Source organism: Cygnus atratus, chromosome 6, assembly GCF_013377495.2.
Source record: "Cygnus atratus isolate AKBS03 ecotype Queensland, Australia chromosome 6, CAtr_DNAZoo_HiC_assembly, whole genome shotgun sequence".
NCBI lineage: Eukaryota > Metazoa > Chordata > Aves > Anseriformes > Anatidae > Cygnus > Cygnus atratus.
Genome location: NC_066367.1, coordinates 15,109,878 through 15,136,119, shown reverse-complemented (window position 1 = coordinate 15,136,119; position 26,242 = coordinate 15,109,878). Strand labels below are relative to the sequence as shown.

At 42.6% G+C, this 26,242-nt stretch overlaps 1 protein-coding gene across 6 annotated transcripts in view; it reads left to right on the top strand.

Moving 5' to 3' along the window:
• Positions 1–1,739: 1,739 nt before the first annotated feature.
• Positions 1,740–26,242, top strand: part of ITPRID2 (ITPR interacting domain containing 2) — a 47,881-nt gene continuing 23,378 nt past the window's right edge. For 3 of the 6 annotated variants that reach the window (XM_035565778.2, XM_035565763.2, XM_050711376.1), the window contains exons 1-10: positions 5,492–7,592; positions 7,751–8,029; positions 8,130–8,178; positions 13,472–13,521; positions 14,354–14,410; positions 17,030–17,066; positions 18,278–18,376; positions 18,889–19,097; positions 20,029–20,738; positions 23,848–23,920. In XM_035565778.2, coding sequence (XP_035421671.1) covers positions 7,798–8,029; positions 8,130–8,178; positions 13,472–13,521; positions 14,354–14,410; positions 17,030–17,066; positions 18,278–18,376; positions 18,889–19,097; positions 20,029–20,738; positions 23,848–23,920 — 1,516 coding nt within the window. In that variant the 5' untranslated portion in view covers positions 5,492–7,592; positions 7,751–7,797. Of the gene's footprint in view, positions 2,254–5,491; positions 7,593–7,750; positions 8,030–8,129; positions 8,179–13,471; positions 13,522–14,353; positions 14,411–17,029; positions 17,067–18,277; positions 18,377–18,888; positions 19,098–20,028; positions 20,739–23,847; positions 23,921–26,242 lie in introns of those variants that run through there. The other 3 variants (XM_035565770.2, XM_035565786.2, XM_050711375.1) reach the window with 3 other exon arrangements.

Here is a 26,242-nt window from a genome sequence, read left to right as displayed (position 1 = left end):
ACAATTTTCTGTGTGTGATAACCAGAACCATTCCTGCAGTAAGTGATTGAGTACTTGGAAAGAGGCACAGATGTTAATGTATGTGCGAGAGTACTCGCTAGCTGCCGGCAAGTGGGAAGTAAGAGCTGCAGAAAGTAAGAGCACCCTGGGATTAACAAGCCTCTTAGGGAGTGTGCAGGCATTGACTATTCCCACTGTACAGCAAAGGAAAGTTTTCCTCTGGATGTTGGAAATTTTTTTTGTTTGGGTGTTGTTGTTGATTTTTTTTGTTGTTGTTTGTTTGTTTTTTGCATACTGTACTTGGACTTTCAGTTCATATTTTAATTTATTAATTGGATGGGAGAATCATCTCTATCAGAATTCAGGGATTGGAGACATGTTAGTTTGAATTATTGAATGCTCCCAAAGGCAGTATTAATTTAGTATCTAAAGTAGGCTGAATAGACAAAGCCCTCTGATTTAGCACCAGAAGGCTTGAACTTCCATGTAACAGAACCATTTCTCTGGGCAGCACAGGTTCTGTTCCCATTTATATGTGGCATCACTTTCACTACCACCAGTCCTTTCTGCGCTCTTTAACAAGCTATGTTTAAAGTTAATGTGACTTCTGTGTATGAAGGTTTTGCCAGCCAGGATTGTAGACAGCAATGAGGTACTTGATTAGTACAAAATGTGACGCTTTCGTGTCTTGGACTTCTGCCCAGTGGGAGCCACTTCTGTTGACCACATCAGATGAATTCACGTAAGTCACCAAAGAATTGCAGGCCAGGAATGGCTGTTGGTTTCTACTGGATCAGACTAGACTCTGACCGGTCAGCTAGGGAAATATCCTGCACTCCAAACACTGGAGGATCCATTTATAAACATTTTAAAATACATGCGACAAGATGGAGCTGTTAGACTGGAATATCCTCTTTAGAATGATACCGCCTGACCATTAAATGGCTATGAAAAAAAGATTTAAATAGCATAGTGACTCACCAAGAAGTTATTGAGCCGGGTAAATAAATCTTTCTTTAGATTTTATTGATCGGTGTGAAAGAACTCGTGAAGTAAAATATGGCTTTTTCTTTAAGCAGCTTCACAGAGGAATACTGGCCTTTGCACAGTGTTTTTTTGTTTTGTTTTGTTTTGTTTTGTTTTACTACCCTTAAGTTCAGGAGTAGTTAATTTATATATAACAGGGGAAAAATTGGATTTTGTTCCTTTTATTCCAGCTTTGTTTTAATGGGGGTAATACACTGACATTTTAAACATAGACAATTTTTTTCTTCTGTTTCTTGCTGCAATATTCTTTAATCGACAATCTTTTGTTGGCCAAGTGCTAGTCTGAAGGAGCTACGAAGCCTGGACTCCCTCTCTCCCACCCCCCTGCTCCCATTGCCAACGATGGAGTTTATACTGATGGCACTGAGCACTATTGTTTGAACGGATGTCTCAACACCAAGTGGATGTGACTTATACCAAGTAATACAAATACACCAAGACTGCCTAGCCCATCCTAGCTGTGGTTTTACTTGGCAGCTCTCTCTATTCTCAGCTTAGAATTTTCTTCTCATGTTTTTTGTCCTACCACTAGTCACAACTATAGGACAACTTGGTCAACGCCTTTAAGTCAATACTATTATCACTCTGGAATGTCTTGTATTTCCCAAGGAAAGGAAATGCATTAATTTTAGAGCTGAGTCAAGCCCACAAATGAATCAGTATATTGCGTAGATATATGACAAAACATTTTTGTAAATAACTGGTCTTGCAAACTGGGTTGCTCGGTTCCAGGTGACAATCAAGGGGCATGTCCTCTGTGCTTGCTTATACACCTATATTGTGTGGATTTTGGTGATGAGGAATAATCTCAAGTTTATATTTGGTGGGGTTTGTTTTGTTTTATTTAAATTCTGAAGAAAAAACTGTTTATATAGATTATTTTCCTCTCCTTCTCCAGCCTTAATTTCTGAACTTGCTGGTAAATTTCAGCCCAATTCTAGGAAAGAAGAGAATTTAGCATTGTTTCAGTATGTTTCATAAAGCAGATAGTTGGACAGATAAGTGGCAAAGGCTGAACCATGAAGTCACCCATCAGAGAACAAAAATCCATAGAAGAGAGACATTACAAATGCTCCAATGATGGAAGACTCAATGGAAGTGAAAATATCTACCCACAAAACCTGAATCCATAGGATACTCGATTGCCTCCATTCTGGAGCTGATGAAACTTCAACTGATTCATTTAAAAATAAATAAATCTGTCCGGTGAGTAGAAAATAGTATAGTATGCTGGTCACATCTGGGTATGCTGTGCTGATTTGTTTTGCTGTCCTCTGGATCATTGTTTGGCAGTGGACAGCAGCTACTCCATACCTCAATGTATGTTAAAAAGCTGAATTATTTAAAAAGAAGAGTTCTACCAGTGATTTCAGTGAGAGTAGAAATAGGACTCAAAATGTTGGTAGGCTGCTTTTCATTGTGGAGGATAAGATAAACAAATAGCTTTTAAATGCAGGTAAATCTTTCTCTTTGTTTTTTTTTGGGTTGTTCCTTTATCAGCCATTTGGAACACAACATTTGAAAATGATGAGGAAGAACAGTATAAATGAAATGACTGTGTTGCAGTTCTTCAACTGTAAAAAGAACACAAAACTCTGTAGTATAGGATACATATGCATAAATGGACACTGTCCTAGAGCCATAGTCTTGTAAGGATGTTGCTCAGGAAGGGAATGAAAGTCTCTAAAATTAAAGAAGTCTCTAGAATTAAAGAATTAAAAATTAACAGCATTGAAGGAGAAAATTCAGAGTCAGTTTTAAAATTGAAATGAACCACACTTAATATTCTACATCTGTGGGGTATTTTTTCCTTAGCCTGCTTTCTTGGCAAAGATCTTAATATCTTCAAAAATTACAACTGCCCATTGACATAGTTCAGTGATGTGAGTGCATTTACATCTTGGATGATTTAGAACGACTTTTACTCTCTCCTCTTCTTTATGGTGTGTTTTTTTTTTTTCATACATTTCCGTACAGTTGGACTCAACTGCCTCCATCTGATTTGGTGGTGCAGCTGTAATCCTCTTCAGTACAGATATCCGGCTCTTCCTTTAGAAACTTCCTCTTGCTATACTATAGTTCTTGTAAACGCCCTAACGGAAGTGTTTTTTTTCCTCCTTCCTTCTGCTGCAAGAGGTCCTAGAAATATGAGTCACTTTATAAAACAGGCAATATTGAGTTCGAAAAGAGCCCAAAGTGCACTACTATTACAAAAAAAAAAAAAAATCTGTATAGAAACATCATGTATATCACTTATATAAACAAAATGACCGGCAAAGCTGTGGAGGCTGTCTGAACACTTTAATTTATTAGAGTAAAACTGCTAGGTTATTTTCCATCCTTTTTATTCCATATGTTTGAGAGAGAACATCTGTCTGGTAACAGTGATGGTTCCAAACCAGTATAGGATTTTCTTCTTTGTAAAGAAAGATACTGGAATGACACTCCAGATGCAATTGCCTTTAACTTGCAACATTTCACTTTAAATACATAATTTAAAAAAAGAAAACATTTTAAAAATGAAATGCATTATGTTGTTTTATGAGCATCATTTTTATTTAGTATTTTATGGCACATGTATATTTTATAGGATGCAAGGAGACTCTCTGTTCTGCCTTAGCAAATTAGCTTTTCTGTTACTTGATTCAGGTTCCTGCAAGCTTTCATGGTATGAAAAAAATTAAGGTTTCCTTTTGTAAGTATGTTAAGAAAATCCTCAAAGGTCTAAAATGGCAGATGCTCTTGGAGTGCTTTGTCAGTATTGTGAGAGAGACAAGGATTTCAAAAGGCTTAACACAATAGAGGGTGTCTGTCCTATGAGACACAAACAAAAATCATAAAAAAAAAAAAACATAAACAGCAACAAAAAAACAACCAACCAAAAATAAAAATAAAAATAAAAATGAGGCATTTCCACTGGCAGGATGGAAGCTCTACCTCATACCTCATACCTCATACTCATCATACTCATCATACTCATCATACTACCTCATACCTCATACTACTCTCATACCTATGGAAGCTCTGTGGGAGAAAAGTGCTGGTTGCTCTCCTGCTCTTGCTAGAAACAGGACGAGGGTGCTGAGACGCACTCAGAGAAGCTGGGAAGTTGCCAAAGCAACTTGAAGAGATATCTGCACCTTCCCAACAACTATCTCCTTGAAGGAGCTCTGCAAAGATTAATCTCCAGCCTTTTTGCTTTCATTTGCAGATGCATGATATGTATTGGAGAAGTCAGAAAACCAAATTGCCCATCCCTGAAGTGGGCCATCAAACACAGAATATCACAAAAGACAGTACAAGACCTTTCTCCTTTGATGCACAATAGCTATTGCTGGTATCTTGCCAGGTTGTCATTTTCATTTATAGTATAACAGAGGCCTAAGTAGACTTTTTTTTTTTTTTTAATAGTCTTGGCTCAGAAAGAAATTTCTTAATTTAACGTAGTGCATTTACTAAAATGGAGCTGTGGAAACTTTAAAGATGTACATGACACCAGGCTATGTGTTTCTTTGCATTCTCTTGCTCTTGAACACACACCCTGCCAAAGCAAATAACTGCACAATATTTATCATAGTTTTGTTACTATGTAGGAATGCTTTTTGTTATGATGTTTGTTAAGGTGAACTATTTGTTAGCTCCTCCTCTCTTCTGTGTGGAAAAAACCAACCACATTGAAATCCAGTTGTAGTCAGGATATATTGCTGACTGGGAACTGCTTGTCCCAAGGTCAGACCTACACTAGGCAGCAGCATGAAATTTCTCCTGTTGTTGAGAGCTGGTTCTCGCTGCAATTTGAAAGTCCAATGGAATAGTTTTTTTTCCTTATAGTACCATTCCTTTAAATGTTCCAGCCTTTAAAATTATTCTCAGGTCTTCAGTCGAAAGGCATTTAATAGGGTGTTAGCCACAAACAGCATTGGTACGCTCTGAGCTTGTCCTTCAGGGGGACATTGGGTTCTGCCCTCTGGGAAATATTGAAGGATCCCTTGATGCCCAGATCCAGCAGGAAAGCAGTCTGCTCATGCCCAAAGCATAGGAAAGCATAGCTGTAGCACAGCAGGGAAGTGCTGCTCACTGTGAACTTGGACACTGGGACGAGTCCCCAGAGGAAGCGGTGGAAGTGCCTCGTTTATGTCTTTTTGAATTATGTAGGAATGATTTTTTTATTTTTTTTAGACAATTCTGTATCTGAAATAATCCTCTGCAGGAAAAAAAAAAATCATCTTCAAAGCTTTTTACTCTTTGGAGAACAAAAGACAGCAATTTGATTTAGCAGGATACCTTGGACTAAATTGTATCTGTGTGTGTATTCAGTGTGTATTCATATATATTTATATACACGTTTATGTATACAGGTCCAATGCCCAGATGACAAATGTAAGAAATGTAAGAGTTGTGTTTTTTGTTGCTTTTATTTATTTATTTATTTATTTTTACTATGATGCCAAGCAGTACTGCTATGGTGCTACGGTTATAAACCCTGTTTCAGGAATCTATGCTGTAGTAGTTCTTTCTTATCTAGCTACTGCATTTTCAATTTTAATAGTTTCAAAAATAATTTGGAAAAAGCAAGTTGGCCTGATTTAAGTGACAAGAATTCCTGACAGGATTTTTTTCCCCAGTCACTTATTTCTTTGAAGTACAACTAACAAATCACCATCTGAAGTGAGAGGAGCTTTTATTACAAAACAAAATCACTTTGTGGTTACAAGTACAGAAAGAAATGAGAAGCCAGATATTTTCCATAGAAAGAAGACCTACTTAATATGGTGAGTGTGTGATCCTCATCCATATAGAGTCAAAAGGAAACTTTCTGGGACGTGATAAAAAGGTGCAAGTGAGAGTCCACGCTGTATGTGGCAGGCATTGCAGGACTGCATTGTAAAAAGCTACTGGCTGCTGTTTACATTTCAAACATTCCCTGAATATGTGTTGTCACAACAGACAAGCAATTATAGGCAATAATGTCAGTAATTTGTGGATTAAGAACTCCTTAAGGATGTATTGGCACAGCAGACAGTAGCCGCTTTTAGCTTGCAACTGTTCAGCCTCAGCTCTTGGCTGTGCCAATGAAACTGTTACTTCTCAGACGCTATTGTGTTCGGTGAGAAGCAGCAAAACAATCGGAGTAGTGAAATCTCTCACACCGCTCCTACCACCCACGGGATTCTGCAGCAGCTCTCACCGAATGTCCCAACCTTAAAGATTCAGTTTTAACAGATATATCTATTGATGCATACGCATAAAACAGAGATATTGGCTATTAGCTAGAGTAACACTGTGCTAGGCTCTTATGAGCAAACCCAGAAAAATCAGTTTTTAAGGCTCCAGGGCTGTAAATACACCCGTGTGTAACTTCGGTCAAGCAGAAAGCCACAGCACAGCGTGTCTGGTGGTGTGGGGCAGGTGCTGGGCCTCTAACTCACCTTGCTGGGAACAGACATGGCTCAGAACATGGCCCAAACTTGATGGGAAAAAAAATAATTGTATTGTGTGAGTCTGCCATGGTGAGAAAATACTGTTTTGGGGATCAGCAAGAAAGATTTAAGTGCAGTCTGCTCTTTTGAACAAACACTTGCATTTAAAAAGAATGATCAGAAATTCCTTGTAAGGTTTGAACTGCTAAGCTAGAAAATGAGAGGATATTACCATAGTCCCTTACCTGTGGCAAGAAATATCTATTTATTAAGCACCATCGACTTGGTCATTCCACAGCCGGATTTGCTTTTAGACAAAAGGTATCTCATGTGCCTGCCTGTCAATGCCAGCTACACCTCCAGAGGACTCTGGTCAGTTTTGCTTTGTGCCTAGTAATTAGGCACCTTTTCCCGAAGCCAGCAGTAAGAGGGACCTTTTCAAAGAGCTCCTCTCCCAGGTGCCACGGCTGCGGGCGAGCTTTTGGGGCTCAGTGGGCAGCGTCTGGCATGCATTGGGGTGCTGTGCCAGGGCTGGCCCAGCTCAGGTGCAGGGCTCTTGGTGCCGAAACCTCGGCCAGCATCACAACAAGCGAAAGGACAGCGGCTGGGAAAGCCCTCCATCCCCTGGCCGTGAAAGTGGCTTTTTGCGTGCCACCTTCTTCCCAGGCATTGGGACTCGCCTTTAGCTGGGTCCTCCTCACTCTATTCTGCTTGGTTCAGTGCTCCCTGAAGCAGACGACAGTGCCTGGAAGCGCATCTCCCACTCCAACGCGGCTTGTTTGGTGCGGCGGCTGTCCCGCAGCCATCTGCTTGTGCCGGAGCGGAGGCCTGTGGGTTTCCCACCCCTGCAAGACAGGCAGGAGGCTCCGCTGCGGCAGCACCCGGGGGTGCCGCGGGGGAGCCCCCGCCCGTCGGCGCGGTGCTGTGCGGTGCGGAGCGGTGCTGCGCGGTGCGGTGCGGCTCCGCACGGCCCCGGCAGGAGGCGAGCTGCCGCCGGCCCCGCTGCCATCACGTGGCCGCCGGGTTTTCTCCCCGCAGCGGTATGAGGAAGTCACAGCCGCCGCCGCCGCCGTCCGCAGCCTCGGCGGGCGCAGCCTCCGCCGCCGCCTCCCCGCCGCGCGATATGTGGGTACCGCGGGTCGGGACGGGTCGGGTCGGGACGGGACGGGACGGGACGGGACCGGGGGCAGCGTGTGGGTGCGGGCGGCACGGCACGGCGCGGCTCCGCTCGGCTCCTTTCCCCTCCCGCCCCGTCCCATCGCCTCCCCTTCCCTTCCCCGCAGGGTGGCTCCGAGCCGCGGTCGCCTCCCGGCGTGAAGCCGCCGTCGCGATGGAGGAGCCCCCGGCGGCGGAGGAGTGGCAGGGGGCGACCCAGAAGAGGAAGGCCTGGGCCAAGAGCCGGGACTCCTGGCAGGCGTCGGAAGCGGAGGACTTCTCGGCAGCGGCGGCGGAGCTGGCCCGCGGCGAGGAGGAGGAGGAGGAGGAGGAAGACGACGAGGAAGAGGAGGAGGAGGAGGAGGACCACCTCGCCGGCGGCAAGCTGCCGCTGGCCGCAGAAGCAGGTGAGGGCGGGGGGCGGCGGTGCCGGGGACCCCCGAGGGGCCGCCCCCGACGGCCGGGCGGTTTTTGACTGCCGGCTTTTCTCTCCCGCTCTGCCCGCAGGCCACAGCGTGCCCAACGAGAAGATCGCGATATGGCTGAAGGACTGCAGGTGGGTGCTGCTGCTGCTGCTGCTGCTGCGGGGGGGCGAACCCACCTCCGTGGCGGCCGGTCCCGCGGGGGGCGTCTGCACCCCGGGACGCGGAGTGGGGTTTGCCAGCAGTGCTGCTGCAGGACGGGATGGGGACGAGCTGGCGCTTGGCACCTTTACTCCTTCGTGTGCCATGTAGCAAGGCCGCAGGCTTTCTGAAGTCCTCTGGCAGCGAAGGAACTCGGCTCGGGAGAGGAAGGCAGCGTTGTTTTGGAAACTGCTCTGTGCCTCGCAGAGGGGCTCCAGCTTAATGCCTCCCCTGCTGCCCGGTTCTTGCTGCAGCTTTAAAGAAACTGCTTATGTGGCAGTGGCCTCTGTGCTTAGGGGGTCTGCAGGAGCACTGACAGTGTAGGCTAGCTTGATTTATCCAAGTCTCTGTCAGTCTGCTACCGTATGGACCGACTTCCTTAACTTGAGGCGTGGGGTGCGTATTCTGTGATTCTGGTGCTGTTACAAAATACGCCGTGGGTGTTTAGAGTGGGCTGACTGCAGTACTTTTTCTTCAGCCTCAGTCACATAAAAGCATAAATGCTACATCCCGTTGCAGCTGCTTCTCTCCTGTCTTTTTCTCCATTCAGTTCTAGCAGCCCTTGGAGCCAGAGCTGATGGGGGGAAGTGAACAATTAGCTTTCCAGTAGTTAACAAAATTTCAAGATCTCCCCTTCTTTTGAGCACAGCTACTTTAAGATGAAGATTTACCTCTAAGATTAGCTGTGCCTTTATGATCTTTTGATCCAGTAAGCGGCTGAGCTGAGCTTACTCCTGTAACTGAAGTGCGGATTGCTTTGTAGTTGCAGTGTCCTCAGTGTAGTTTTCTTCACAATCTCTCCAGACTGTGCCTTGGGAGGGGGTGGTGGCAGCAAGAGTCTTGAAATCACGCTGTACCCCAAAATCCAATGTTCAAACCAGACAGGCTGTTCTCCCAGAATGCAAAAATGGGAGATTTTTCTGAATTTACCTGAAAATAGACCTAATGAAGTATATCCTTGAAAGTCTAACAAAGCATATCCATAAAGTGTTATAGATTTGGTGCTTTATTAAAACTACTTTTTGAGTTGGGAGAGGAAAAAATGAAGGAGCAAAGGGCGAAGAGGCCCTTGAGGGAGAAATGCTTGCTAATGTGGCTGTGGCACTTTTCTCTGTATCTGCAGGATTTTTGTCTAGAACCTTCCCTGGCACTGTCGTCCTTTCTATTTTGGTACAGAATTTAAGGAATAGCACACTACTGCAAATTTGCAGCACAAATATCTAATTGGTATTCACAAATCTTGAATAATAATACAGAGCTTGCTCTTTTATTCGTGTCCTCCAGTAATCTGTTGTTAAAACCAGCTCCCAGCGCTTCTGTGGAATGTGTTTGCACCACTGGCAGTTGATTCACGAAATGTGGGAATCTTATTTTACACTCAAATTCCATATCTTACATGTAAGAAAATAAAGCACAAGTTTACCCTTTTGCTGATATAGGGATGCAGGCTTTAGTTAATGCTTGTCTGTGAAACCCTTTGTGGCCCTTTCACAGAAGTCTTTTAAAGTGTAGTTATACTGTTGTAAATATTTTCAGAAGAATCTTGTGTCTCATCAGAAAGATAAAATTTGAATTGTTTGTTTTTTGTTTTTTTTTAAAGATCTCTTAAACCAAACTATCCAAGCTGGAGTGAGCCTTTGAGTCTGTAGCATGCAGAGGGCATGCAGATACTGCTCATATCATATGGGAGGTACAATCCCAGCTGCCTGAAGTAGCGCACAGTTCCTTGTGTTTTAAAATCACAGAATGGGTTAGTTTCTATGTATATGGTATACATGGGAGCAGTAGTAGCTAGATACATTCAGGAAAATGATTATTCAGCTTACATGGTTATAAAGTGACTGTATGTATAGAAACCCTGAACTGATTGACTCCTGATAACAATGTATATAGGAAAAGAGGAAAGTGTAAAAGGTGTCAGAACAGCCCTATAGATACTATGCTATTGTTTAAAAAAAGAATACTTGAAAACAACAGTTCTTGTGAAAACTTATGATTGTTTTCATCCCAGATAATTATTATTTAATAACACCGCTTTTGCTATGGAGCTTTGTTTGCTACAAAGTGTGGGCAACGTATGCAAACTGATCTCTTTCTGGTCTATCGCACAACTGCTTTCTTACCAGTTAGCCCTGCTACAAAAATATAACCATTACTATAAACAAGCATTCAGTTACTAAAATAAAGTATTTTCTCTGTTACATATTTTCTAAAAAGTCATTCCCATTTTGTCTGAGTTTATATCAGCTTTTGTGAAAAGTACATTGGAAGAAAATTGGCACATTTTAAATCCCATTTTCTGTTTTGAGTTGGCAGTAGCACAAAAAATTAATATCAACCCACTGCATAAACAGATCTGCTTATAAGATTTATTCCTTCATTTGTTTCCAAAAGCATCAATGGTGTTATAAGTTAGATAAAAAGAATTACTAGGTGTCCTGTGTTAACCGTGTTAGCAGTTCGGAGCTCATATTGCTTGGCATATCTGTTTCACATCTGCTTTGGAGGAGAGATGAGTGTTCCTCGTATCCCATGCTTTTTAACTTTATTTTTAAAAAGAAAAAAAAAAGAAAAAGGCAGCAAAACAAGAAAAACAAGTATGTGTCACACTGTGATAAGAATTATGGAGGCTTCAGAAATGTCAGATGTTACCCAAAGTTTCCGGTTTGCTCATGTTTTGGGAATCGCGTGCCTTTGAAAAAGGGATTCTTTTCTCTCCTCCCAGAAGCTTGACAAGGCATTTTGAAGCAATGAGAAAGCTTGCAAAGACTTTTAGTTTTAACTCTATTGAACTAAGATGAGAAAAAAAAGTGTTTGTATTACACTGATAGAAAAGGAGAAACTTTTGTCAGCTGTGCGGTGGTGTGTGTTATTTTAATTCAGTAAGTTTAAACTCCTCCAGTAGCATAGGGGGTGTCAGAGGTATTTAGGAACTATCTCCTGTAGATACGCAGGAAATGAGTTCTTGAAATGCCTCAGAAAGAAGAAGTTTTTGTCTTTTGCTTTAAGTTTAAAATAAACACTGCTCCTACCCAAGTAAGGCTGCAAAAGCAGAGGTTTAAATGGCATTTCCAGCACCGTGCAAAACCCTCGTCCCACTTGTGCAGGCGGCCTGCCGCTAGTGGCAGCTGAGGCTGCAGGACTGTGGGGAGCCCCAGGCCCGACACGGGCCCTGCACAGTGCCCTCTTACCTGCGTCCCGGAGTTCATCCCGCTCCTGATACACCGCTGCTGAATTTAAGTCATTGGTACAATATGGTAATAAATGTTTGACTCATCCATGTGGGAATGCAAATGAAAAACTGCAGGGCTCCTTGGCCCAAGTGGCCCCTTAGCTCCAGCCTTTTCCAATGCCTGTGGTGCTCCCAGGCCCCTTCATACTCTCCCCGCTGTCCCCACATGAAGGTGGCAGGGCCTGTGGCTGCCTCTGCAGCTCCTGTATATGGAGTGGCCTCCAAACCGTACCTGTCACAGAGTGCCTGGGGACAGGCCCTGGGGAGCTGGCTCCTGGGCACCGCAGCAGGAAAACAGCCCTACACCAAGAAGCAGAGCTGCTCCTGCTGTTGTTCACAAGGATTTTGGTGCGGGTGCTTGCCCCTTGTTTAAATTTGTGCCTCACCTGCTTCTTAAACGCAGGTTTTCCAAAGGAAGGGGATGCAACACAGCTGTATGTGTGTACAGGAGCGTGAGCAGGGAAGCAGACGGACAGAGCTGCTTTTCCTGTAGCCACCAACATGCTGCAGCGCTGACAGGCTTCACTTCTGAAAGAAATGCCAGCTTCAGTAGTTGCTTTCACTGCTTTCTGCCAGTTGGTTTGTGCATCCCTGAGCTTGACCAGCAGCACGTTTCTGTATGGAAAAGCTGGCGGTGCTGGAGTAGCCACCAGGGAACAGGAGGGAGAAGAAGGGGAAGGTACCCTTCACAGCCAGCGTGTGAGCAGTGCGGTTGGTTGTTACCACAGAGCACAGGGCTGGCTGGAGTGTGAAGGGCCTAGACAGCCTGCCCTAATTTCTTTGAAACCCTGACATGAAACGTACACAGAAATCGAGGAGACTGAGTCTCTGTGGACCTTGTCCTGTCACCTGCAACACATTGGTGCACCTAGCTGCTTCTGCTGTTTGAGTTGGCCTCTTGCTGCAGTGGCTTTTCTTTGCTTTTCAAAAGATACGTCAAAGTTAGCTTGCTCCCTATCAGCACGCTGCATGTGGAAACTCTGAACTATTTTTGGGGTGGGGGCGGGGGGAGAGTTGTAAAGTATAAGGTCTGTTACAAAGCAGATGCAAACTTCTGTTGCTTAATTTGGCCATGACACCAAAACACATACTGTATCAGAGCACTGTTTGCTTCAAGTTCCTTGGGCAGGTTTATGTATTTGTCTAATTAAAAACCCAAATGAAACATACATAATATAGGCACATAAATCATCTGCTTTTTCCTTCTTTATGAGTATTATATTTCTGAATTTGTTTTGGACTTTGAGTATTATGCTACACTACTTAACAGTGACAGGTCTTTTTGGTTAGAAATCTCTCAGAGACAAGACAAAGAAATACCCAGATAAAGTCAACAAATTTAATGAGAGCGCAGAAGGGGATTGGACCTGTTACTTGCATGGTTTCTGCTGCTAATTTTGGACACAGTGGGATTTGAAAAATCTACTGCCTTTCAAGGAATAGCCATACCAGAGATCATCTAAATAAGAGCTAATATAAAGTGTCTATAAAATGCCATCATTGGCAAGTGACAGCTGACATAGCTATCTAGGTTTTTATCTTCTTTCTGATCAGCAAGTGCAGCTTTTCACCCCTCTCTCCAAAGCTTGAGGTAAATCTATGGTAAGAAGTTTTAAATTTGTAGAAAATTGGTAAGGTTTTTATCATGTAAATGAGATCGAGTTAGTCCATTCAAACCCCATGCTCGGTTTTTGGGTGTTTTGCTCAGAATTCTATGATTTTCCTCGAGAGAGGGCTGCTGGCCCTGAAGCTTTGCCACCAGCTCATGCCTCAGTACTGCAGTCGTTATCAACCTGTTTTGTTGTTTTTCCCTACAAAGCCTATTTGCTCAGAGGGCTGGGGATTGCTTGGGAAGTTATTGCCAGTCCTCATATGTTTGTGCTTTCTGGGGGCGGAGGGAGGGACAACCGCTATCACAAGCTTGTTGCACGCTGTAAGGAAGGACATGAAGCAGCAAGTTTTTAAGCTGGTATTAATCTCTTCTGTGGTTTCAGAACGCCTCTGGGAGCCTCCCTGGATGAGCAGAGCAATCCTCTGTTGAAGGGTAAGGAAAGGTTTTACCTACTGAGATCTTTTTTTCTGAGAAGCAAGCTCTTGTGTATGTTCACCCAAGACCTCAGCAATTTAACAGTGGCAAAAATGACAGTCTAGTTGGCCTTGCTGAATTATTCTCACTGTGAAGCAGTTGTGCCTAAGAAACTTAGGAAAGGAGGGTAAAGATCTCTGTTCAGTCTTTCTGGAGAGTTTAGTAAGCCTTAAAAAAATAAAATAAGGCAGAATGAGGAGTTTTTTCTCCGAGCTGGTGAGCATTTGGTAGTCTCTGCATCTAATAGCTCAGGTTGCCACACCTGAAAATTTTACTATCTGAGCAGGTCCGAATACTAAAGTTCAAAGTACAGTGAGAATTTGCAGGTAGTGACACAGCATAGAGGAGTTACTGGCTGTCTCTGGAGTCTTTGCTTGAACTCTTAATCTGGGATAGGGAGAGAGAGAGGGGAATGCCTAACCCAGACTCAAACTTTGGATCCCTCTGGTAAGAGGTCTGGAAGCTAATGTAGCAGCAGAAGGAACAGATATGGTGGGTAATACTCCTAGGTTTGTACTTGCAATTAATTTGCTTGCAATCTGACTTGGGGATGTTTCTGAGCATAAAGTTAAAGCAGTGCTGTAGTTGTTCTCTTTCTTTTTTTTTTTTTTTATGTTCTCAAATGTAACTTTGTGCATTTTTAGTGTATGACTAATGCAGGGATTGTAAATATGGTCTAGTTATATCCTGTTGTATCAACTGAAGTGTCTTGCTAATACCTTTAGTTAAGCTGTTAAAAAGAAAACACTGCAGCATTACAGTTGTTGAACTGCTAACTGTACATTTTCAGGCATGCTGGTGAGAAATGGAGGAAGTTTTGAAGATGACTTATCCCTGGGAGCCGAAGGTGGGTGTGGCAGGATTACGACTTTTTCTATCGAAAAAAGAATCATGTTCAGTCATCTGATTTTTATTTTGAAAGATAGCATTTCCCTTCTGGTCAAAGTAAAGCTGACTAGAAAACCAGCACAGAACACATAGGAGAATGCAAGTAGATATGCTTTCTGAGTCTATTAGAATATTGTGTTTGTTAAACATGCTGGTCTAACCTGAAGGTCAGAGTCAGCCCTGAGTTCCTTCTGCCCTCACGTGCTAAAGCCCACAGCTGCAGCACAGCCCAGAGTACTTGCTGGAGCTGTGTGAAAGTGTTTTCCCCTACATGTTGTTCTTGTCCATGGGTTCCTCTTGACAGTTGTGCATGCTCCACTTCCACCAAAATGCTTGGGAGTGGCAAGTGCAGGCTTTTGAAAGGAGAAATGAAATTCTGTCAGCCAAGAGGCAAACTCATTAAGAGATAAATGCTTTTAAAAATGAAAAATGTCAAAGCTGAGTAAGTACTTTGGATCAGGCATGTTATATACTCTGCCATTGTTAGATGCTTTCCTTTTCTTTCTCTTTCCCTTTTTAAAGAGAAGGAGATGTGGCTACTCTTGTTTGGTTTAGCCTCCCTTGGTAGCTTACTCTTCATCGTGGGATAGAGGTGTCCACAAACAAATGAACATAAAACTTCTAACAGTAGACCCTGAAATAAAATAGCACAAAATAGTTTCTCGAGCTGGATGCCGGTAGTATCTGCAGAATAGGAGCTCTAAGACTGTATCTGTTATCAGTTAAAAATAAATAAATTTTAAAAAATCAACCTTCATTTTTCAGTGTTTCTTCAGCTACAGCTTTTAAAAAGTGTTAGAACCTGTGTAGTAGAAAGCCCTTTTGTCCACAGCTGTCTTGCTAGTGATGTTGAAGTAGTGGGACACAGCCTGGAGAAGGAAGTATCTTTAATATTTAAAGACTCAAGACTTCTGAGGAAAACAGTTGATCTGATAATGGTGGAGAAGCAGTAAATTATTCGCTTACTGCAATAGATTAAATAGGATTATTATTATTTTTTCCTGTCAGTCTTTTCCGCTTGTCAGATTGCCAGCAGTATGAAGATTTCATAGGAAAAGTTTCTTTTTAACAATCATCCAATTTCTGAGCATATAACTAAGAATATGGGAGTCAGCACATTTTAGAAAATCATGTCACTTTTTTTTTTTTTTTTTAATTTCAATTTTTCCCCTCATCATTCTCAAGGATTTCTGTTTTTGGGGAGCAGAGAGTCTCTTAATGCTAGAATTGCTGGTTCATTTCCATGTGCAAGGACATGGGTGTTTCTGCAGGGCTTTGCTTCTGTGAGAGAACAACGGGACAACAGAGCTGCCTGGAGCAGTGCTGCGTGCCCTGTCATACAGCCAGCCTGTTTTCAGCTGGCATGAATGCCTTGCTCTTGTGCATCCCTGGCTGCTGGAACCCAGAGACAAGCCAGAGCCCTGTGAGAATGGTGTGGAGGGCACTGGACAGGGTTCTGTAACCCCAGCACCCTGCTGAGCTGTTAAAACCCGTGGTTCAGCAGCTAGAACTAGTCAACAATTAATCCATGTAGATAGGCTTGCTTTCATATTATATGCAACGATATTTTTAAAAAATGCATGTTCTGCATTTTGTATACATTTAAGTTCCTTCGTGATGTCTCTGAAGAGGGAGGTGGTGAGGTTTCCATGTTTTACTCCCTGTTGCTGACATTTCCCTTGGAGGCACAGCAAGTTTAGATGCAGGGTTTTCCTGGCAGCGTTTGACATACCTTTGCTCTTTCCATAGCTGATTCCGAGGGTTGCTATGACATATGTGTGCTCCTTGCCTCTCTTCTGTGGCAAGTTTGTTAATATTGAGTCGCCTCTTTGGGGGAACTCATAATTTAAGGCTGGGGCTCAACTCTCTTCTTTGACAGGGTGTTGATGTTGTAGGAGAATAATGCTGCCTGGGGTGCTGACGTGTGGAGCTGAGCTGCTGCAGCTTCAGAAAGGGCTGGGTTCCCCACAGGGGGCTGGTGACCAGGTGCCTGGCATCTGGTGGCTGGCCTGCTTAAGAGTCCCTTTGACTCCCCGTGTGGTGACAGGTCCCATCAGCTTGGTGTAGCTTTTGTTGATGGCTGGCACAGCTTGGAGAGCCAGGGCCCGGCCCCCACCAAGAGTTAACTGTGTTGGTTTAAGGACATGCACGCTGTCTCTGTACCTGGCCATGGGCACCAGCTGCTCTTCTCTTCTAGCTGAGCAATCTTCACATGACTGCATCTCCTCCTCCTCCCCCTTCAGCTGGTAATCGTGTCTTCAACTGCAAAGCAATAAATTGTCTGTTTATATAACAATTGCCAACTTACTGCATGTAAAACTTCAAGTTAATATGATTCATTACGGCAAGTAAACATGAGTCCGTGCGAGATTTTATTTTAGACAAAGCCTGAATAAACCAGATTGTCTTTATATCAGCTGTAAACTAGGAACACTTGACAATCATATTTATATGGAAAGAAAAATCTAGCACATGCGGGAGTATTCATAGAAGCGCTTGTTGGCTACTTTTTCGTGTCAGTTGTGGGTAGTGTAATTGTGAGGAGCTTTGTGCATAACAACTTCTTGTTTCTCTACAGCTAATCATCTACGGAGTGATACCCAAATGGAAACATGGTAAACTTCTCTTTTTTTATTTGTTTGTTTACTTCAGAGAAATATTTATATTGGAGGGAGAGGTGGAGAGGGTGCAGTGGATGTCGTGAAGGCTACCCCAGAGCTAAAGCTCTTCTGGTCCTGCCAGTCTATGTGAGAAGGGAAGAGAAAATCTAGATAGCACAGAAATAGTCAATATGAAATGCAGAAAAAAAAGCAGATTTCAATTATTCCAGCAGACATGAAGTAGTTTTGGGGGATGACGGGGGGGGGACGACACAGAGAAACAGGATCTTGTGAGTAACTGTGGTATGATTTACCTTCTTTGGCTCACTGATCCCTCACCATTTCTGTTTTTGCCTGTCAAAGCAGGTGTCCTTTGGGAGTAGGGAAAAAGACTTAGAGAGGAGAAGCTCTTGCTTTACAGGGATAGCTTCTGAATGAAAAGTACTGTAACTAAAACCCCTGCTGGGACTCCAGCAAACACCGGCACAGCCTCGCTGCTCCTCCTGAGCCGGGCTCTGTAAATGTGCTCTCAGGTGAATCCTCTCACCTTTGGTTTCTTAGTGGTTGTTCTGCTGTGTGCGCACTAGGATTTTCATGGTGAAATTCCCCCTTGGCAGGTTTGTCCCTAGGAGTAAGTAACGGTACATCTGAGCCCGAGGTACCAGCTAACGCTGAGCAGGCTTCTCCAGACGCAGGAAGGAAATAGCTTGGGATTGGGAAAGAAACTGGCCCGCAGTCCCTCTTGGAGCTCATCTTGCTCCATTTCCTCCAGCCTGGAGCCTCTTTGCTTTCCTCAGGAGCCTGCCGGGTGCAGCCAAGGGTGAGGGAGGGCCGTGGCACAGCCGGGTGGTCCTGCCGGAGGAGGCAGCAGCCCGGGCAGGGGCCGGGCAGGGCAGGGCAGGGCAGCTTGCCCAAGGCTGGGCTTCCTAGCTGGAGGAGGGTGGGATCGGGGAGGGTGGGGCAGCCGGGGGAGATCGGGGTTTGTTTTCTCAGCTTGCATTTGCCTTCAAATACTTAGAGTCTACATACGTTTTTACTGAGGCGTCCCAGGGCTCGGTTTTGTTATTGTATTTCAATAAGTGACATGGCTAATATAAACCAGATAACGCTGAACGGGGAAAGAGAAATTCAGCAGCATTGGAGACTTAGCTCCACTCTGAGACGAAGAATCAAATCCCCGAACAAAAGGGGTTTATCGCAGTGGTCCTGTCCATTTGTGTTGACAGCAATGGTATGCTGGCGAAGGAGAGGAGGCTTCAGTTCCACCAGAAGGGGAGAAGTATGAACTCCACCGGCTCTGGAAAAAGCAGTGCAACTGTTTCAAGGTAAAAGAGTGCTATGCTTTGAAGGTCATGGCGCAGTTCAGTGGAATTTGGCTCTGTTTTACTGGCAAAACTTACTTCTTCTGTTTCTAAGTTAAATGGACTTGGCTTGATTTATATGCATTGTTGCATTTAGTAGCTGAGAAGGGAATTTTTGTTTGGTTGCTTGAAAAACTGCTATTTGTTTTCAGTTGTGGTTTGCAGTAAATACTTACGGATGGTCCTAAGCCTTAGAAACGTTTGAAATCTTAAATGGCACTTTAAAATTGGAGCTCTGCACAGTAAGGGCTGACTTTATAAATAACAGGATTGGATCTGAGATGTGTCAGGGCTGATGTCTCTGGTGGTGTGAACCAAAATTTCAGATGCAGTTATCTCCAAAATTATTTCCTAAAGTAGTCTGAGCTGTAGGAGTCAAAAGTTCAATAGACAAAGCTTGCTAGTGGACTGAACTAGTAGTTGGACAGAAGGCACTGTGTCAGACATAGACAGTAAACATCTTGTCGTTTGTCTAGTGTTTCTGAATTACTGGAGCTTTATGAGGAAGATCCTGAAGAAGTGCTCTATAACCTTGGATTTGGAAGAGATGAACCAGATATTGCTTCAAAAATTCCAGCAAGATTTTTTAATTCATCATCATTTGCCAGAGGGATAGATATCAAAGTGTTTTTGAATGCCCAGATGCAGCGCATGGAAGTGGAAAATCCTAATTTTGCTTTGACGAGTAAGTATGTTTTTGAAGCAAAGTTTATTTTTAATTTTTTTTTAACTGCGTAAACAATCTCAAAAGAAGGTCTTATATCTAGTGTTCTGGCAAAACCCTTGTACAGTCTAAAAGCCAAATTCCATTCAGAAGCTGTAATGAGTCTCTACCTTGGTTTTAAATATGGCAAGAGGTGACCATCAGTGTTTTACACCTTGGGGTGAAGGAAAGAGATCTATAACTGGGAAAAGAAATGAAAGGCATCCTGTAGGATGTGTATTGCCTTCTGTTTTGTTTCATTCCTGTCTCTTTCTTCCAAGTTTGTCTTCTGTCGTAGATTTAGAGCACTGAAACAAGTAGCTATATCCGTCTTTTTCTTGTGTTCTTCAGTATCCATGTAGTATTTTTGAAAGCTGTCAGCAGTGACCTACTTCTGTAGTTGTTGAAATCTGTCAGTATTGCTGTTGACTTGGACAGGAGCTTTGTTAGATCAGGAATGAGCATTTCTGAAATGAAGGCATAGCTGAAATGTCCTGTTGTATTTGTAGATGGACGGAGCAATCCAAGTAACACTTTTCCTGCCAGAACTCTGTAAATTAACTTGCAGTTGTGTACCCGTGTCCCTTTTTTACTTTGTGAAGTCTTTCTATGCTGTTCTCCTTGTGCGTTTACCAAACACTCCTGCAAAGTTTTTCTTCCATTTCTTTTTACTGTGTGGTATCACTTTCAGCTTACAGGACTAGACAGTGTTCAGTCCATCTCTGGGACTAAGTAGAGAGATATTTGTTGGGGTGGGTGAGTGCAGGTTATGATGAAAATTACCTCTTCAGATATGAAGAAAAGAGCTGTCACTGACAGTTTGTACAATGATGTAGAGATAGATCAGCAATTCTGAGCTGTGATAGCACCAAAGGTCCTCTTAAGCTCTGCCTTATATTTTGTTCTTGTGCAGGTCGTTTTCGCCAGATTGAAGTGCTTACTACTGTGGCCAATGCTTTTTCCTCTTTGTATTCTCAAGTCTCTGGGACTCCTTTGCAGAAAATTGGTAGTATGAACTCAGTGTCTTCCAGCAAAGAAGCTTCCAGCCCTCCCCCTTTAAATCGCAGCAATACAGCCAGTCGGTTAATGAAGACCTTGTCTAAGCTCAATCTGTGCGGTGCACAGCAGGCCGATGGTAGTGGCTGTCCTATACCTTCACCTGTTGAGAAAGGGAAAAGTCCAGCTGAACCAGGGAGTGAGGAAAATGATGCTAAAAATGAATCTAAGTTACAAAAACACTCTAAAAAGAAAGACTCTCCCTCTTTTCTGGCTACTGTAAAAGAGGAGATAGCCAGTAGTCAGATGAATGCTACAGATGCTCACAAACCCGCAAGCCTGCCTGCTGGAACTGATGATAAGCAAGAGAATACTGTGCCTGCGGCAGATGTGCAAAACAGCAGGCTGGCGAACCCCCAGGACAGACTGTGTGAAGAATCTGGTCTTTTGGACTCTTCCAACCTCAGCAGCAGTTCCAACACGTCCAACAGCAGCACATCCGAAAGCAGCGCCCCGACACAAAGGCCTCCTGTGGCATCACCAGGTAGAGAGCCCTGCGTTCCCCTTGCAAACCCCTCCATAATGAATCTCATGCTTCAGCAGAAAGACTCCTTCGAGATGGAAGAGGTAGGTGGAAATATATGACTTTGTTTTCACATACAGTTTACATAACTTGCTGGCTGCCAGCAGAGGAATGTTCCCTCCTGTGCAGTTGACAGTGTTTTCTCCAGGAATGCTTTACATTCTCTGGATGATAGGACAGTTGTCACTTTCTCTTGGTAGGCTGTGCTAGTTGATCCTCTTATTGAAATAATGCTGTTGACGATGATGTTGTTGTTCCTGAGAGTCAGAATGAATGTTCTCATTCTTCTTTTCATCAAGCGCAGGTAATTGCAGTCACTGGCAAAACCTATTAGGAACTTTTCCATTCTTAACACAATCTTTTCTTGTGGAAATAGACCTAGGTTAGACTTTGTATATAAAAAAGCCTTTGTAGATTGCTAACTGTTAATCTTTATTTATTGTTACCTAAAAGTAAACTCAATACGTTTGTGGATTGAGCAAGACAGTGAAAAGTGCTGTTGTGTAGGGTAAGGTGCTCATCTCATGGTTTTGGTTTTGATGGCAATCTACTATATGTGGTCTTGTTTGTTCTCTAGAAATTAATGTGATGAAACTCGCTGTTCGATGCACCTTTGGCAGTGGCTTAGATATAAATTTCTTACTAGCTGCCTTTTAACTTCTTTGTAAATGCATTTATTTATTTTTTTTTGATTGATCATTGTCCCAAAGGGATTCTAATACCCAGATTCCTGTAAGTAATTCACTTATGAGGCCAGTAAATGTGCAGCCTACAAATTCAAAAATGCATTTTTTGTTTTTTATTTTTGCATAGACTCACACTTTGAATTACAAGATCTCTCTTAAATTAGCAGATGGTTTTGTGGACACATTTTGAAGTATCTGTTGTTAACAATCCAGCAGTTAACTTTTTCGTTTACGTGAAATAGATATGTAAAATGAAGGGTGGTGATTTCTGTGCTGAAATGAGTGAAGAAAACAGGCCAATAGAAAGCTTCCAGATTTTTACTGAATAACAAAGTGATTTACCAGATATTGCCTAGTGCGGTGTTTGCACTGCAGACGTTTGAGTGTCTTCTAGATCAACTGATGTTGTAGTTGAAGAGACTTAATTGAATGGAAAGAGGTAATCTAGCCTCTTGTAGTTCTTGCTGTTTGTTTGAGCCTATGTGCCATCACAACCATGTTGTATAGCCATCTACTGAACGAGAACAAAAGATTGATCCAGCTGAGGGGGGGAAAAGAAACTTGGTGTATTTTGATTTATTCAAATAATTCCTGGCTTACTTTTCAGCTGCATAATTTTCTTGATCCAGTTTGTTGTGTACAGATGTTTGTGCTGGCAAAATGGGAGGAGTGTGAGTGGTGATGGCTTTTTGCTGCATTCTCAATAGTTGGACCGGTTTTATATATCCCAGAGGAGAAAACTGTATTTTGGCACTTTTAGGTGAAGTTGAAACAACTTTAAAAACAAAACAAAAAACACAGAATTTTCTTTCAAAGTAAGTTAGACTATAAAGGGTTATGGAAGGAAGAAGGCTTACCAAACTCTGCACAAGCCAAATGCAATGTATTTGCAGAGTTTTGGTTGACACACTTTGCAGTGATGCCAGTACATAAACACAGCTGTTTTGGCATGATGACATGTGGTGTGGGATGGAGTTGTGGTGAATTTCGTTTACGCAATCTAATATATACATATCAACTGCCTTCAGATCCCTGGCAGGAGGGATTCAGCTTTATTAAAGAAACTTTAGAACAATACCTGGCAGCTTGATTTTATTTTTGTTCATCTCTAAGCGGGTTCTAATGAACAATAAATTGTACTAGAAACAGTGAAAATAACTCCTCCCACCCTTTTCTCTTGATTTGGAGTGCATTCACATGCCTAAGAAAGATGACAGATATATCAAGGAAGCTCTTTGCATGCCGACAAATGCCTTGGCGGTTTGAGCGCCCTTAGGAAGTCTGTCGCTGTGAAGATAGCTGCTGCGGGGGTGAGTCAGGGCAGGATTTCCCCCAAAGTCCCCCTCCAGAGATGGCCAATTAGAATCACGAAGGTCATTTACCAGCATTGATATTGGCTGAAGGGACGGGAGGAGAGGGGAGTGCTTCTACACGCTCATCTAGCGGTGCCACTGACATGGTCAGGGTGCTGTCTCCTAGCCAAGGACAGGAGGTGCAAGGCATTTGGGTGAGAAGAGGCTTGGTGGTTTGGAAGCAGCAAATTTAGCCATCGGAAACTGGGAGGCGTAAGAAAATCAAGACATCTTCCTTGGAAGGCCGGTCTGATCAAAGGGCTTGTAAGATTACTTGTTGTTCACGTTTGTTGTTGTTGTTGTTGTTTGTTTTGATTTTTAATTTTAAAAAAAGACACTTTTCCTAAACTTAAATGGTGAGCCCCTTCTCTGCTCCCCTGCATTTGGGCAAAATAGTCATTTACCTCTGAAAAACAGCCTTTGTCTCCTAAAGGATAAGTCTTCCAATTTATTGTGTAAGAGTAATGCTGTTTGCTTATTAATGGTGAAAAGTTCAGGCCAAGTACTTCTCAAAATCCCTCTAATTGAGAAAATGTACTGTTGTGGCTGCTATACATGATATCAATGCATATAGAGTATCTTCTTTAACCAAATGCTAATTTGGGCTTTAAACTATTACTATGCTGATTTTGCATTTTTAATCTAATTAAAATTAGAAACAAAAATGTCATTGTTTGGCAATTTTGAAATTAGGCAGGCAGCCCATTAGAGGGGAGGGTTAGGGAGTAGTTGCATTGGGGGTTTTGTGCATGTAGACTTGCATGTGAACCATGAGGATTCCATCTGTTGTCCCCAAAATAAAATGTATTATAGCTTTTGAACTAAACAAAGGCCTTCCTGTTGAGATTTTAGGCATATTCTTTTCATCATTTGAGAAGTTGTCTAAGAACTGCTTTCTTAGTAAGGCTGTTTCACAAAGTGATTAAGTAAGAGGATTAATTTTCATTTAGCTTTATGTTTCCCAGTTGAAATCTGCGTGGTTCTGCATACATTATCTTCCTGTTTTGTGGAAGACACAATAGAAGTATTTCCACAAGTAGTACCTTGGTGAAGTCTGGAGTAGCCCAGGAACACATTCCAGTTGACCTGACATATTCGTCTTCTGTTCCCTATAGATCCAGAGTACAGAGGGAGATCTACCACAGGTTCCAGCTTCTCACCAGCTGGCGGTGACCAAGTCAAGGAAAGGTGGGTAGACCGCAGCTCCCAGGAAACAGCAGCGTGCTGAGACTGCTTCCCTTTCTGAAATGCTGAAATGTGAGACTTCTAAAGTTTCTCTTCTCTTTAGAAGAGAAGAGAGATCTGTGTTTCCATTTCAGTTAAATCACAGAACGTTACTGCAAAGCAGCAACCAAATTACAGGCAAGATGACAGCGCTGTAACCTCACTGCCTGTTTTCACTTTTGTGCCATTGATGATAGCTCAGAGAAACTGAAACGTTAATTCAAATTGTATGGGATTTTTTTTTCCCTAGTAAATCCTGTAATTTAAGGTACCTATTTAAACTAAAATTATATTGTTTTAAACCTAAATTGCATGGTATGTCCAGCTTTTGCCTATGTGCTACTGCTTCATCTGAAGGCTGGCTGCAGAGAAGACTAGTGTCTCTGCACCCACATGGAAGTCATATTCCTTGGTGTGACAAAATGCACTGGCTCTTGTGGCTCAGGTAGTCTGTGCTTTCATCTCAAATTATTATTTATATTTTATGGCTCGGGAGGGGTACAAGGCTGATGAATATTCTGATTGTCACTGGCCTTTACCCAAAGTTGGAAAATTAAGTCTGTTCTCTAACTGATATGTGTAATTAAAGAACTAGATCTTGTTGCGTTTAGCTACATGCCTAGCTTTATTGCAATGTCTAGGTGAAACATGACTAGCTATTTGTGTAAGATGCTAAAGAGAGGCACAGAAACTGGTCTTAAGGCACAGAGATCATCTTATTTGCCTTTCAATAAATGAACTGACAGTCTTGTGAACTGTCAGCTGAATTACATTAGTATGGTTGAGCATGCTCTGAACCTGCTGAAGGTTAATGACAGGCTATTAGGGATAGCTTGTGCTACAAATTCAGCAGTGTTTTGTTCAACACAGCATTGCACTTGCAAGTATTCCTTTCAGAGGAAGGTGACTTGTGGAACTAGCAGCTGCAGTCAAGGAGTAGAAAAAATATAGATATATTTTTCTTCTTCTAAAAAGCTAGTTTTGTGGCTTTGGTCCCCTGTAGATACCTTACCCTCTTTCTCCATGCAAGCAAAAAAAAAATAAAATTAGATGATCATGTGTATACGTGCTGAAAGGTACCTAGCAGTTCTAGCAGTGGGTCTCTAGTGTGACAGGAGTAGGGCGTGCTGGTTTGTGTCTCCCAGCTAGTATATCCTACCTGTTTCTGAATACACTTGGCAAAGAGTAGCAATGACACGTTGTCCTTGTTCCAGTATTGCCAAGAGTTCTTAGGTAAATTGTCTTATGTGGATATCAATGCTGATGGCAAGCCTGCACGTTTGCTAAAAATCAGTTTGGGATCAATTTTTTATTTCACCTGGAAGATGTAGAAAGTGTACGATGTTGTTATATTAAGGTCACAGTGAAATTGTCCAGAAGTAAAGCATTTGGTGCGAACTTACCTGAAAGTTCAAGATAGCCAGGTTCTTTTGCAGATTGTTCAACATGACCAGTGTAGAGTTTTGCTTTCTCAGGAGGCAGGTGCTCGTCAAATTGGAAGACATCCAGTGTCAGTGGTCACTCTTTGAAAATGCTGTTTGTTGTGTCTGAATGTGTAATTCTGCTCTTACAAGCAATCACTAGAGGTGGGATCAGCTTGACACTCAAACACTGGTCTTCTGTTACAATGTGATTTCAACTGATGATTCTCATAGAGACTCACCACTTCCACTGGTATTGGCTGTGCTGTACATAAGCACCCATCTATGAAAATTAGTTCCAGATAATTATTTCCTCTGTTGGAATAACTTAATACTTTTTTTTTTCCTCCTGTAGGGGTACTTCTGTGTTAATTAGCAGGGTTAGTGCTGTTCCATACAGAATGTTACAAACCTTGCAGTGTCATCTTACTTCTACGCAGAGAGCTGTGGATGCTTTCTCTGACTTTTACAGCAGTTGGAAAGGCATTTGAAGAGGTTCTATAATAAGATGTGAAGTATTTGAATTAAAAAAATGTCTTCACTACTGAAGTAGCCTGGAGAGTATTAACATATGCTTGAAAAGCAATGAGGGTGCTGCAGCTTAGGCTTCCCATTACAGCATGTTTCACATTAGCTTTGCTTATAAGTGGTAAGCATATTTTTTCAAAGTGGCTTCCAAATGATTCTTTTGCTGCAGTAGTGTCTTTGTGAAACATGTCATAGGGGATACAAAGAATTCTGGATCATGTACTTTTTGATGTACTTTTTAGGTTATGAAACCTAAACTAGGTGAACTGGTTTATCCATTAGGCCCAGAAATGGCATTCTGTTCTTTGCTGTTGCAAACCTCAAATGTAGATATCTT